We start from the raw sequence: 15,868 nt of genomic DNA, 5'->3' as shown, positions 1-15,868 counted from the left end.
GAAAATGTAAGTGAAATGTGTCCTCTATACTTCAGGGAGTGATGAATTCATGAAGCCATGGATTTTGAATTCTGCAAAGCCCTCCTTCACAGAGACACCCAAGTGGTAAATGCAGTGATTCACCTACAAGAATGTAGAGATCCATCTCCCCTAACCTTGGACTTTGAAAACCCCTTCTCTACTGTCCAAAGTTGCAGGTGTTAACAGGCACTAGAAAAGAGTTTCTTCAGAAGTTTACAATTTCTCCCCAATCTCCTTCTGTCTTATCACTTCTAGTGTCTGCCCACAAACACACCTTACTGGGACCAGGAGGATGGATGAATAAGGCAGCTTCAAGTTCTAGTAGTCTCATTAGAGACGAACTGAGGACTGGAAGGAGTTACATGTGCCTGATTAGACTGTATGCAAAGCAGAGTCAATCCAAGCATAAAATACTTAGGGAACAGATTGGTGGGAGGGCGAAGGAGAGAGTGGGTACCCACAGCCAGTTGGCATTTGCTGTGTGTGCATGTACCAGGCAGTCTTATTTATGAGCCTCCTGCGAACCATAGGATTCAGCCAGAGAACAGAAACTTCTTTAGCATCTCTTCTCCATGCATTACTCTAGACTTTATGCCTTTCTATAAACTCAACCCAGATCTTTCCTTTTTCTCTTCTGCTCCTCTGATGACATCCTCTGATGGGCATCCTGAGCCATGTTTGAATCTTTGCTCCAAGGAAAAGAAATTAAAAAAAAAAAATTCCCAAAGAGGTTGTTTGCTTTCAATCCCTACCTAAAAACAATTAGGAGTGACATATATCCTATGCACAAGGGAAGTCCCCAAACTCCAAACTCCCCCCTTATTTGCAATGTTGATGCCTGGTATTCTACCATCTGAAACTCATCTGTTAGTTGAAGGCTTGACCCCTCTTACAACGCCCCCTCTTTAAACTTTCCCCTTTTAACAGAGGTTACTTTACTCTGTGAGTTTCATAGACATGTGTACAGTAAGGCTCTGAGAGAGAAAGGGGAAGCCTCTAAGCACCTGGGAAGTTAGGAAGAGGACAAATTCCGGACTAGAAGAGGGCTCACTCGCAGACAGAAAGCATGATCCCCAGCCTGACGCAGGTCTGGTTACTTACATTGATAACAACTTTTGCCATTTCACTTTCAGGGTCAAGACACCTGTCAGACCAAAACTGTCGACCCAAGTGGTCGAGCCGCCAAGTTTTAAGACATTTGAAACTGGCCAGAGCTAATTCAGCGAGGTAAGATGTGTAAAACATTCTGGGTCTTGCGCACCAATAAAATTGTATCTGTTTTATTAGTTCTTGTGTTGTCTAATTGGAAAAGAATCATTCCCCAGATGCCTCTCACCATTACCCCACAGTATACATAAAGGAATCAGTGTTTCCCTATGACTCAGGGAGCATTGTGTTAGACACAACACTCACTGTTTTATGTAATTAGCGCCATAACCTGTCAGGTGGGTATTTCTCAGATGATCAAGGTTCCAGTCCCAGAGCCTCGAGTTGCCAACTGACAATTTATGGATGTCATTGTGCTGTCACATCCCCTTTCTCTAAATCTACCGAGGGAATGCTATTAATTTTAAATTCACGAATATTTAATTTCACATCCACTTGGCACAATAGGTGTGGGAATTCATTATATATCTATACATAATTTGTGTAATTTGTGTTTGGTCCCCATCTCTCTGTGGTTCTGAGTGCAGACTGAATTCTCTGTTTTATCGTGAGGGCAAGGACCTTCTCTCCTGACTCAAGGAAAGAAGAGTCCTCTTCTAAGTTCGGAGAGTCTCTATACCTTTACAATAAAAGTTCAGGAATTCCTATTATATCAAAAATCCCTGATGATAAATCATTCTAATTTGTTTGTAAAGTAATACTCAGGGTAGTATATCCCTATTCCTCTCCTTCTGGTGTCAATTTATTGAATAAAAAATAGAATTTATGGTGGCAAAAATCTTACCCTTAAATTGTGAGTGTTCTTTCTCAAGGGTACTCACTAGACCGAATTTTTTTTCAAATTTTTAAAAATTTTTATTTATTTTTAAGAGAGACAGAGACAGAATGTGAGTGGGTTAGGGGCAGAGATAGAGGGAGACACAGAATCGGAAGCAGGCTCCAGGCTCCGAGCTGTCAGCACAGAGCCTGATGCAGGGCTCCAACTCACGAGCTGTGAGATCATGACCTGAGCCAAAGTCAGACGCTCAACCGACTGAGCCACCCAGGGGCCCCTCTCTAGACTGAATTTTTAAGATAAAAGAATGATCAAAAAGAGCCCCTTGCTTGATGCTTCAGTCTCAAGAAGACTAAATCCCCAACATCACCTCTAAAACACCTTCCTCTGAACTTGCATATCTCCCATAAGGGACTCATTTTTTCAAGTGTTTAGCATTTGAAAGTGTTTAGCTCAAGTGTTTAGCACTTGTCAACATGGAGTCACATGACATACTCCATCTCCATGTCCAAGAGCCACCATTGGGAATATGCACCTTTAAAGAAGCACTTGCTCATTGACTGTAACTTTATTATAAGCTTTACATACATCCTCTGAAACAGGAGTCTCAATAGCCCCATGAGACAAGCAATATCATTCCCACTGGACAATAGAAACTGAGTCTCAAAAAAGAACCTGTTGTAGGAAATGCAAATGACAGCCACAATGAGATATCACTTCACACATGTTAGAATGGCTAGAATAAAAAACACAAGAAACAACAAGTGCTGACAAGGATGTGGAGAAAAGGAAGCCTTGTGCACTGTTGGTAGAAATGTAAATTGGTGCGATCACTGTGGAAAGCAGTATGGAGGTTCCTCAAAAAATTAAAAATAGAAATACCATATGATCCAATAATTTCACTACTGGATATTTACCCAAAGAAAATGAAAACACTAGCTCAAAAATATGTATCCTATGTTTATCACAGCACTATTTACAATAGCCAAGATACGGGTGCATCCCAAGGGCCCATCAACAGATGAATGGATAAGGAGGATATGATACACACACACACACACACACACACACACACACACACACAGGAATACTACACAGCCATAAAAAGGATGAGATCTTGGCATTTGCAACAACATGGGTAGACTTATTATGCTAAATGAAATAAGTCAGACTAAGACAAATACCATATGATTTCACTTATATGGGGAGTGTAAAAAACAAAACAAATGGGGTCGCCTGGGTGGCTCAGTTGGTTAAGCATCCGACTTCAGCTTGGGTCACAATCTCACAGTTCGTGAATTCAAGCCCAGCGTCGAGCTCTGTGCTGACAGCTCAGAGCCCAGAGCCTGCTTCGGATTCTGTGTCTCCCCCTCTCTCTGCTCCTCCCCAACTCATGTTCTGTCTCTCTTTCTCAAAAATAAATAAACATTAAAAAAAATAAAAACAAACAAACAAAAACAAATGAACAAACAAAAAGCAAAACCAGACTCAAATCGGGGAAAAGTCTGATAGTTGCCAGAGGAGAGGGGAGATGGGGGATGGGCAAAATGGGTTAAGGGGAGTGGAGGTACAGGCTTCCGGTTATGGCATGAGTAGGTCACGGGCATAAAAGGTACAGCATAGGGAATATAGTCAATGGTGTTGTAATGGCGTTGTGTAGTATCGGATGGTAGCTACACTTGTGAGCATAGCATATCGCATAGACTTGTCCAATCACTATGTTGTACACCTGAAACTAATGTAACATTGTGTGTCAACTATACTTCCAATAAAGAATAAAAACTGGAAAAACATCTGTTGCCATATTTGTAGCCCAAAGTTACACAACTGGTAAAGGGCAGTTAGAAGTAGAAACAGGGAGCATAGTAGTCTCCAAAACCCACCCAACAGGAAACCCCTACTCTCTTACTCTTCTTTTCTGCCAACCCAGAGGGCTGAAACAACACTCAGCTTCCACCCAAGCCTTCCTTCCCATTCTGTGTCCCTTAGGATCAGGTTTGCATCATGGCCTGACATCAATCCCAATCTTCCCTGGCTCCCTCTATATTTCCTCTCACATTTCCTGTAGTAAAGGAGTGTCCTTTACTAAAGCCCTTGCATGTTCAGTCCTGGCTTGGAGTCTGCTTCTTGGAAGACCTGGATTAACAGAACTTCATTGTTCATAAAAGCTCCAAATAGTAAACCGTCTAAGCATCCATAAAGATGTGGACAAATAAGGGGATACGTAATGCACTGGAATATCATATCGTGATAAGTGTAAACAAATTATAGCTACATGCAACAACATGGATTGATCTCACAGGCATACTGTTAAACAAAAATGCCAAATACAAAATAAGACCTACAATATGATCTAATGCACATAAAGTTCGAAAACAGACAAAATTAACTGTATATTTTTTAATGTCTATTTATCTTTGGGAGAGAGAGAGAGAGAGAGCACGAGTGGAAGGGCAGAGAGAGAAAGAGAGACAGAATCTGAAGCAGGCTCCAGGCTCTGAGCTGTCAGCACAGAGCCCAACGTGGGGCTTGAACTCACGGAATGCAAAATCATGACCCGAGCCCAAGGTGGACACTTAACCTACTGAGCCACCCAGGTGCCCCCAAATTAACTATATTTTTAGTGGATGCATAAGTAGTTTTAAAAAAACACATGCAAGTGATTACCATAAAAGTCAGGATTGTGATCAGTGTTAGATGGGGGCAGTGGTCAGGGTGTAACACACTAGGGCTTCTGAAGTGCTTAGCAATGTTCCATTTCTTGATCTGGATGATGGTTACAAAGAGTTGGTTCTATAATTATGCCTTATAGAAAGTATGCTATAGTTTACAATAAAAGGTTTTTTTAAACCACTTGATCATGCAGACAGTCTAAATACACAGTTAAAAGAGACTGCAGAGTGGATTTTTTTTAAAGACCCAACTATATGTTTTATGCAAGAAACCTACTTTAAATATAAAGACACAGATTAAAAGTAGTATACAATGGAGAAAAATATACCAAAAGAAAACTGGGGTAGATACATAATTTGAGATAAAGTAGACTTCAGAACAAAGGAAATTATCAGAGATTAAAAGAGGATCTTTATAATGATGACGATAAAGGGGTCAATTCTCCCAGTATGTAACGATCATTAATGTGTATGCCCTTAACAGCAGAGTGTCAAAATAGATGAGGCAAAAGCTGATAGAAATACAAGGAGAAATAGACAAATCCAACATTGTAGTTGCAATTTTAATACCCCTCTATCAGCAATTTATGGTCCAATAGGCAGAAAATCAGTCAGGATACAGTTGATTTAAGTAGCACCATTAATCAATTGGATCTAATTGGTATTTATAAAATACTTCATCCAACAACAGCAGAATACACATATTTTCCCAGCTCACATGGAACATTCACTCAGACCACATTCTGGGCTGTAAAACACACCTGCAAAGATCATACAAGGTACACTCTCAGACCACAGTGGTATGAAACTGGAAAGCAAGAACAAAAAGATAGATGGAAGAATTCCAATATACCCACATGTTGCTTGGTAACTTTTAATTTAATAACTCCCAATGCATCTGCAACTGCCAGCTTCCCCATTGAAAATTATATTTCCTGCAAATATCTGACACTATTCCCTTTGCTGATTATTATATGAGACTTCCAATACAGTGTCTAAGGGAGCAGTGTGGACTGTGCATGCGTCTGGGAAAAGAGGAGGAGAGCAGTGAAGATGGGGAACTGGCAGACTCCCCTTTCTAATGCAAAGGTAGGTGAGGCTGCCTGAAGACACAATTTCAGGCAATTTAGCATAGCCCACAGGCGATTTTAGGATTTCAGTACCATTCAGCCTCCGATTCCTGAAAGGTACCAATATCCACGTGCAATTCTTGTAGTATTTGTCCATTTCAGCTAAAAGCCTTAGGCTGATTAAGATCTCCAGTCTCTTATGTAAAATACTAGACTTCTCAAGACACATTCAAATTAGAAGTGATTTTTTTTTTTTTTTTTTTACTAAAACTCCTTCCCTGAATATTCACCGAGCGAGCACCTACAACATGTAGAAAAATAACTGGCACAGACTTTCTCTAAAAAAGAGATTAAGGGGCGCCTGGGTGGCTCAGTCGGTTGGGCGGCCGACTTCGGCTCAGGTCACGATCTCACGGTCTGTGAGTTCGAGCCCCGCGTCGGGCTCTGTGCTGACAGCTCGGAGCCTGGAGCCTGCTTCCGATTCTGTGTCTCCTTCTCTCTGACCCTCCCCCGTTCATGCTCTGTCTCTCTGTGTCTCAAAAATAAATAAACATAAAAAAAAAAAAGAGAGAGAGATTAAAAGCTAGCTGGACACAGGGAGAGAAACGCAATTGTATAGTGCCATTAACATTATGGTGGTATTAATACCTTATGCTTGTATAATGTTTTGAAGTTTACAATGTGCTCTCATATGAATTGTCATTTAATGGATTTATGCAGAAAGAAAAGTGAATGGGGAGGGCATTCCTTTAGGATGAGTCTGGAGATGAAGTGAAAAAGAACAAGTACTTGTTGAGTAACTACTATTTATCGTCACTGGCCATCTATCTGTCCATTCATCTATTCAAAAAGAATCACTGAATAACTGATATATGCCAGGTAGGAGCAGGGATACAAAGGAGGTAAGGAAACAAATTCTCTGCCCTCAAGGAATTTATATTTGGAGGAAGAGGCAGAAGCAAATAGATGCATAATGATAGGTCATAAAAAGTGCTAGGTTCTCACAAGTAAACTCCACTGCAGAGTAAGCCTTATGCTTCCTTCCCCTTCCATAGCTGAGGATTTGGACGTGCACAAAGGTTAAGTTTCTCAGAGTCACACGGTCAACATTTAAAATGCTCGAACCTGAATTCAAAGGCTGTGCTTTTTTGAACAAACTGCCTCTGGGTTCCATAATGCAGCCCTGAGGTTACAAGATAGAAAGGTCACCATTCTTTAGAGAAGTGTCTATTCATGTTTTCTGCCCATTTCTTCACTGGATTATTTGTTTTTCGGGTGTGAAGTTTGGTGAGCTCTTTATAGATTTTGGATACTAGCCCTTTGTCCGATATGTCATTTGCAAATATCTCTTCCCAAATCAGGAGACTATTGGAGAGGATGTGGAGAGACAGGAACCCTCTTGCACTGTTGGTGGGAATGCAAATTGGTGCAGCCACTCTGGAAAGCAGTGTGGAGGTTCCTCAAAAAATTAAAAATAGACCTACCCTATGACCCAGCAGTAGCACTGCTAGGAATTTACCCAAGGAATACAGGAGTACTGACACGTAGGGGCACTTGTACCCCAATGTTTATAGCAGCACTCTCAACAATAGCCAAATTGTGGAAAGACGCTAAATGTCCATCAACTGATGAATGGATAAAGAAATTGTGGTTTATATACACAATGGAGTACTACGTGGCAATGAGAAAGAATGAAATATGGCCCTTTGTAGCAACGTGGATAGAACTGGAGAGTGTGATGCTAAGTGAAATAAGCCATACAGAGAAACACAGATACCATATGTTTTCACTCTTATGTGGATCCTGAGAAACTTAACATAAGACCATGGGGGAGGGGAAGGAAAAAAAAAAAAGAAAAAGGTTAGAGTGGCAGAGAGCCAAAGCATAAGAGACTCTTAAAAACTGAGAACAAACTGAGGGCTGATGGGGGGTGGGAGGGAGGGGGGGGTGGGTGATGGGTATTGAAGAGGGCACCTTTTCGGATGAGCACTGGGTGTTGTATGGAAACCAATTTGACAATAAATTTCATATATTTAAAAAAAAAAAAAAAGGTCACCATTCTATCCTGTCCTGACATTGCAAGTATAGTTTGGAATCTTCTAAGATGATTAGCCAGAAGAACCAGTGGAATTGTATTAATTCAACAGAAAAGCCAATAGTAAGTAGCTTCAACATCAGTGTCCAGAGACTTGACTTGGCTGGTCCCAGGCTCTCTGCTAGACATTTTCAGCCAATGCCTCATGGAACCATTAAATACCAAGACTAATTAGAACTGTCTTCCCTACACTTCTCTTTTCTTAAGAACTCACCTTTCTTAAGACAATTTTACAGAAAAGGAAAAGGAAAATACAAGAAACATAATATCAGAGCTCAAATTAATGAGGAAAACCTTCCACTTCAAGTTGTAAATATGTGTGAGTTTTTTTTTTATATCAGAAGCCATTTAAAGTCATTTTTTAAATTGGATACAATAGAATATATTTTTAAAGTAAAATTACCAAAATCCAATTACTCTCAGGTAATGGTTGCTACTATTATATCTTTCCAGATTTCTTCTAGATATGTAGATTTTTCCCCCAAAATAACATTATATGATACATTCATTGTTTTGATCTGTCACTAAAAAGAAATATTACCTTGTCCATAAATTAAATTCTACATTATCAATTTGAATGACTGTAATACTAGATTATCCTATTGTATCATAACTTATTGAAACAATTTTATATGGGGCACCTGGGTGGCTCAGTTGGTTGAACATTCGACTTTGGCTCAGGTCATGATCTCATGGTTCGTGAGTTTGAGCCCCACATCAGGCTCTATGCGGATGGCTCAGAGCCTGGAGCCTACTTTGGATTCTGTGTCTCCCTCTCTTTCTGGCCTCCTCCACTCACCCTGTGTCTCTCTCTCTCTCAAAAATAAATAAATATTTAAAAAAAGAAAAAGAAGAAAAGAATTTTATTTATCAGATACTAATTTAAATTCTAATTTCTTCTAATTTCTTTTGCTAGCAACTTTTTTTGTACTTACGATATTAAGCACTTGGTTTATTAACTCTTTAGCACAAATTCCTAAAGTAGGATTTCTGCATGAAAGGATTTGCATATTTTAGGTTTTGACACATATTTCCAGAATGACCCCAGAAAGTTTGTCCTTATATACACTCCTACAAATCATACGTGGAGTTGACCATCTTTTAAAATGTGGACTGATCAATTATATTTCTCTGTGAATTTGACCCATTTTTGTTTTAAAGTATGTTTCTTATTGATTGACAAACGCTCTTTATACATCAAAGATATTAAGCCGATTTTATATCATGTTTTTATGTATATTTCCCCAGGTTTTTAATTTATTTTTAGTTAACTTCTTTTTCATGCTTTTAAAACATAAAAGTTTCGTATTTTTCATCAAATCTAATCATACTTGGCAAAATGCTTACAAAGTTCTCTATCCCCAAAATTATAAAAATATTTAGTTAAATTTCATTCTAATATTTTAATTATTTTTTGACATTTATATTACTAAGAGGACAAAGTCTTCAGTCTTCTTTTCCCATGAGAAGTCATAAAGTATTATCATTTATTTCAGTTCATAGCATCTACTTCTAAAAACAAATCAAACATTCGAACACAATATTAAGCTGCTTCTTTACAAAACCTTAATCATCAGTTAAAACTAGAAAACTAACATATCACTTGATCTAGTGAGCTTGCTTGTGGACTTACAGATGCACACGAAAATGTAATTAAAAAATGTTGAGAGCAGCATTATTTGAAAATAGTAATTAGGCCCAACTAGGCAAACTGAAGAGGTTAATGTATGACTTCTGTGACCCTGCACCTCCTGTATATTCTACAAGCCTGACTCCCAGTGCTACCTACCCACCCCTAATTTCCATATTCCTTCTCTGACCCCTGCCTCGTCAGACTGCTATGCTCACCTGGCTAGCATACCCCCATTCCAGTCTAGCCCACGTGACCAATGCTTATTCTTGATCTGTCCAATTGTCATATTCCTATGAAAACCATTCTCTACCTTAGTAGCCAATGTATTTTCCCATTGCATTCTACAAAGGATTAAGGAGATCTTACAGACACAACAACAAAACACACATAATAAAATAAAATGTAAGTAACTGTTAAGAGACTACACTTGAAAAAGTATGGAGTAGGGGCGACTGGGTGTCTCAATCTTGGTTAAGTGTCAAAATCTTGGTTTTGACAGGGGTCATAATCTTGCAATGGGTGAGTTCGAGTCTCGCACTGACAGTGCAGAGCTTGCTTGGGATTCTCTCTCCCTCTCTGTCTGCCCCTCCCCTGCTCATGCTCTCGAGAGAAAGAAAGAAAGAAAGAAAGAAAGAAAGAAAGAAAGAAAGAAAGAAGGATGGAGTAGGAAATTAAGCCACATATGTTTTTTTTTAAATAATGTTTATTTATTTCTTAGAGAGAGAAAAAGAGAGAGAGAGAGAGAACAAGTAGGGGAAAGACAGACACAGAATCCAAAGCAGGCTCCAGTCTCTGAGCTGACAGCACAGAGCCCAATGCGGGGCTTGAACTTGTGAACTGTGAGCTCATGACCTGAGCCAAAGCCAGACACCCAACCGACTGAGCCACCCAGGTGCCCCAAACCACATATGTGTTTTTGAGTATATGAGAGTCAAAGGAGGGGGAAATGGCCCAATACTTAGTCTTCATCATCCAAGAGGAAGAATCTCACTGCTTTCCCAGGGAGCTCTCCCTTACCCTTGGATCAAGGACAAATGTTTCCCTGGTTTCCCCTGCGGTCTCAAATCCGGGACACTGAGTAGATCCTGGCCTTAATATAATCCTAAAGTGGGCTCTTCTTTGTAGCCCACTTTGTATTTCTTGTTACAGGCGATAACATAATCCCAAACGCAGAATACCGTTCAAAAAGCATTCTGCTGTTTGTTAGGTGGCAGTAAAAAACACAGAGTGCCAGTTCTAGGCAATGTGTTGTTCCTGGATGCTGTCATACTTAGTATTCCTATTGGATCATACTAAAAGAAACTTTAAAGAAAAAATTCACTTTTCAACAGGCATTAAATGGTTCTAATAGTAGGAATACAAGGAATCTAGGAAAATCAACAGAGAAGTTTATTTAAGAGGATTTCTATAGGCCCCAAACATTCAGGTTAAAACATAAAAATCACCCAAGTATAACAGAATTGGAAAAAGAAACATCAAGAAATATGTTGTTTGCAGAAATATGTTGTTTGATGTTTATTATACTTTTATTTCAAGGAAAGTGCTTGGTTCTTTTTTCATCTAGTGTATTCTCTTCTTTCTTAGCCTATTTCCTTCAGATATAATTTCATTGCAGCAAATACCTAGACTATTTTCTATTGTTGAACCATATTTCAGTCATCCCAACTACTTGAATTTTTAAATTTCATGTGGGATATGAAAGTCCTTGGACATACAGATATTCTTATTGAAAAGAATTTTGTCCTCAGATGGCCAAATATCTGATTTGACAAAAAAATCAAATAAACCTATTTTGCTGTCATACAGAAATAGTAGAAAATCCCTGAAATTGGAGTCATCAACCCTGGTTAAAAGTCTCTATCTTTCTATGAGTTTGACTATTTTAGAATCCACATGTAAGTGAGATCATGCAGTATTTGTCTTTTTGTGTCTGGCTTATTTCACTTAGCATAACATGCTCTACTCACAGAAACAGAATAGAAAGATGGTAATGGGGGAGGGGGAGGAGGAGGTAGGGAAGATGGGACTTAAAAATACTTTATTGTATACTTGAAATGTGTTAACAGGGGTAGATCTTATGTGTTTTCATGACAACAAAAAAACAAGAAAAAAGAATATTTAAAAAAAAAAAGTCTCCATCTTTTACCAAGTCAGACTGATTCTCAAAAAATAAACAATCTCTGCTCACCCCTGAAGTGAGGAGTTTTGGGTTAAGTCACCTCTGCAGCTTTAATGATCAGTTTGTTGGTGATACCTGCATGTGCTCTGAACAATGATTGCAGTTCTTCACGCTATCAAGAGCCCCTGGACCTGGTGAGGTCCAAGTGTCTCCGAGTGCAGGGGGATAGTACTTAAGAGGGCCTGATTCTTCTTTTCCTTTAAAGGAGGAGGTGAGGGGGGCGCCTGGGTGACTCAGTCGGGTAAGTGTCTGACTTTGGCTCAGGTCATGATCTCGCTGTCCGTGAGTTCGAGCTCCGTGTCGTGCTCTGTGCTGACAACTCAGAGCCTGGAGCCTGTTTCGGATTCTGTGTCTCCCTCTCTCTCTGACCCTCCCCCGTTCATGCTCTGTCTCTGTCTCAAAAATAAATAAACGCTAAAAAATTTTAATTAAAAAAAATTAAGGAGGAGGTGAGGATTAAGTAGTCAGGCTATTTAATTAACTGCTTAAGCCTTATCTCCCCACTATAATTCTGATAAGCCAAAGTAAGTTCCAGGATCTCTGATCTGGCAGAAATGTTTCAGGGGAAACTCTGCAGTCTATTAAACAAAAATTATTCCCTGGACACTATTTAAAATGGCAAGACAGATTTTATTCAAAACTATTGCAACAGGGGTCAAAACTATTACAATAAAGGAGAGAAATTAAGTTCAACTCCAAATACAAGGACAGTGGGGATTTATAGCCCAGGAGCAGAGTAAGTGGTTCAGTAGGTGGAAAATTACTAAAAGGACACATCAAAGACAAAGGGATTCTTACTAAACTGGCTTAACAGGACTCTTGCAAAGACAAGCCAAAGACTTAGTTACAAGGAGTTATATATCAAAGATCAGGGATGAGACATTTGATCAGATACCAAAGGTAGGGTCTTCTTGCTAAACTGATTTAGCAGGATTCTCAGCAAGGAAAGAATAGAAGGCCAAGGTCAAGGTGCCCAATTAACATTGGTCTTTGTCAAGTCAGAAAAACTACTTGCATCTGAATCCTTGACTTGCCACTCACTAACTTTATAATTGTGCAAATGTGGGCAAGTCATTAACTGCTCTAAACTTCAGCTTCCCTTATATAACACGGAGATGATCATCACCACTCTCTAGACCCCACACAAACATCATAAGAATAAAAATCAAGATATTTCAGGTGAAAGACTTTGGTAAAGAGTAAAGTTCTGCATACATACTCTTGCAGGACAGAAGGTAAGACATAGTCAAATGACCATAGTCCTGCCATCTCCCTCTTTCAGAGGGAAGGCATCAGAGTGTGATGGCTCTTGCTGTCTGCTCAGGGTATTTCCAATAGGAAAGAAGAATCATCAGGATAAAGAATTTCCAGGCCACAAGAGGGGAGACCCTAGCCCAGTTTTTCTGAGTAGTCATGATCTGGATGCTCAAGATAGCCTTAAGACAGTATAGGATAAATGATGCTGTCCCTTCATGACACCATACTCCTAACCCTAATGTACCTTCTCCCAAGATAGACATGGAGGAGGGTGGTCCCAACCATGGGCCAGAGCAACCACACCAATGTGAAGGAATTTGTCTTCCTAGAACTCACTCACTTCCAGGAGCTGGAATGTTTCTTGTTTGTGGCCTTCCTTGCTGTATATGTAACCACCATGCTGGGCAATGCCGTCATTGTGCTGACCATCACCTGTGAGTCCCACCTTCACACTCCCATGTACTTTCTGCTGCGGAACAAATCGGTCCTGGACATTGTTTTTTCATCTGTCACTGTTCCCAAGTTCCTGGTGGATCTGTTATCAGAGAGGAAAACCATCTCCTACAATGGCTGCATGGCACAGATCTTCTTCTTCCATTTTGCTGGTGGGGCAGATATTTTCTTCCTCTCCGTGATGGCCTATGACAGATACCTTGCAATCGCCAAACCCCTGCATTATGTGACCATTATGAAGAGAGAGGTGTGGGTGGGCTTGGTGGTGGCTTCCTGGGTGGGCGGTGGTTTGCACTCAATTGTCCAGATAATTCTGATGCTTCCACTCTCTTTCTGTGGCCCCAACATCCTGGATGCCTTCTACTGTGATGTGCCCCAAGTAGTTAAGCTGGCTTGCACCGATACCTTTGCTCTGGAACTTCTCATGATCTCTAACAATGGGTTGGTGACCCTGCTATGGTTCCTCTTGCTCCTGGGATCCTACACTGTTATTCTGGTGATGCTGAGATCTCACTCTGGGGCAGGACGGAACAAGGCCCTGTCCACCTGCACCTCCCATATCCTCGTGGTGACTCTGCACTTTGTGCCTTGTGTCTACATCTACTGCCGGCCCTTCACTACACTGCCCATGGACACAGCTGTGTCCATCAATAACACGGTCATTACGCCCATGCTGAACCCCATGATTTATACCCTGAGGAACCAGGAGATGAAGTCTGCCATGAAAAGACTACACAGAAGGCTTGGACCTTCTGAGAGCAGTAAGCTGGGGTGAGCATTCACACTGAGACCGGAAATCTATGCTCTGCTTTCCTCAAACTGCTGTCCTGGGGCAACAGACTGCTAGCTCGTTTGCCAGTCATTTCTGAATATCCTCATAGCCATTCAACTCTCTTCCAGGAAGGATGAGATGAGGCTGAACATGAGCTATTGGGCTTGTGACCTTGGGAGAACTAGGGGATATAAGGTGAAAATCAATAACCTGATGCTATTTTGGTATAACCTGTGATTCTCGATGCTAACATATTTTCCTTACTTTTACCACCTAAAATATGGAAATGACACTGTCTGTTCACAGGGTTACCATGAGAATGAAGAATAATAAATGCTAAGAGGGTGGTCATTAGCACTGCTCATGGCGTTAATCAGGCACAGAATCCAGGTTCCCTATTGTCTAGCCCTCTAATCTTAAATATGCATATATGGAAATTATGGATGTGTTTATTTCATGCATGCTCTCTCTGGTGGCTCTGTATTTCCAGTTAATTACTAAAATCATTCCTTGATTTAATATTTTGAGTACAGAATCTTCAATATATTTTACCTACTAGTGAAAAGAGAAGAAATATTTTAAGTCATGTTTAGTCAGATATATACATGGACAAATCTACGCTTGGACCAAGAATCTCCTGTTCTCAGGTCCATTCTACTAATTTGCCCACTGAAACTAACCTTAAAAGTGCTTGTATGGTTTGGGAATATATCTGCACAAAAGCCACAATGGTTATTTATTTATTTATTTATTTATAATGTTTGTTTTTGAGAGAAAGAGAGAGAGAGAATGCACAGGCAGGGCTGGGGCAGAGAGAGAGGGGACAGAGGATCCAAAGCAGACTCTGTGCGATGAGCAGAGAGCCTGAGGTGAGGTTTAAACTCATGAACGGCAAGATCATGACCTGAACCAAAGTCGGACACTCAACCTATTGAGCCGCCCAGGTGTCCCGGTAATTTAATTTATGTTAACCTAAACTTTCTTTTTCCCTCTCCTCTCCCCATCTCACCTTCAGAGATTTTATAGCTGGAGCAACACTACGGGTTTTGTCTACGTATGCACGGCAAGCAAGACAAGTCGCTTAGAACAGCAACAACAAAAATACCTAAGAAATACCTTTTCACACATTCAGGACCCGTTTTGTGTTCCAGGAGAGGAAGGAAATATATCGCATGCAGGGTCACTTAGGAACAGCCATTGGGTCGGTGTTGTGCTCCACCTCTCTCCTAAGAAAAGGATTCCCAGGAAATAAATATGTAGAAAGACAATAAATGTCCCTTCATCCCCTATGCTCACCTCAAATGCCACCCTTCAGCCTACAGGAGTCATTCAAAAATTGGACAATTAGTAAAGAAACTCAGGAAATGACAACCTCCAGGACAATTTTTTGCAAATTGTTATAATGCATTACTATTTGGCTAAAAAGGTCCTGGTAGGTGGTATATACCTGTGATCTTCTCTGAGTCCTACAAAACAGAGATAGTAGGCCAAGACTTTTAATCATATGGCAGCACTTCTCAAATTTTTCCAAATCATTATGTCCCAAGGAAGTTTATTAGATATTTTCCTTTTTTTAAGTTTATTTATTTATTTTGAGAGAGAGAGTAAAAGCAGGGGAGGGGCAGGGAGAGAGGGAGAGAGAGAAACCCAAGCAGGCTGCATGCTGTCAGCGCAGAGCCCAGTGCAGGACTCAATCTCATGACCGTGAAATCATGACCTGAACAGAAATCAAGAGTCGAGTCAGACAATTAACCACCTAAGCCACACAGGTGTC

At 40.3% G+C, this 15,868-nt stretch overlaps 1 protein-coding gene across 1 annotated transcript; it reads left to right on the top strand.

Annotated features, from left to right (window-relative positions):
• Positions 1-13,048: 13,048 nt before the first annotated feature.
• Positions 13,049-14,103, top strand: LOC125915681 (olfactory receptor 4D6). Its single transcript, XM_049621626.1, has one exon. It carries the CDS (start codon positions 13,153-13,155, stop codon positions 14,095-14,097), a length of 945 nt encoding a protein of 314 aa, XP_049477583.1. The 5' UTR covers positions 13,049-13,152; the 3' UTR covers positions 14,098-14,103.
• Positions 14,104-15,868: the final 1,765 nt, after the last annotated feature.

The sequence above is a fragment of the Panthera uncia genome, chromosome D1 (assembly GCF_023721935.1).
Source record: "Panthera uncia isolate 11264 chromosome D1, Puncia_PCG_1.0, whole genome shotgun sequence".
Lineage (NCBI taxonomy): Eukaryota > Metazoa > Chordata > Mammalia > Carnivora > Felidae > Panthera > Panthera uncia.
Note: the sequence above shows the minus strand (reverse complement) of the source record. Positions and strands in the feature narration are given on the sequence as shown.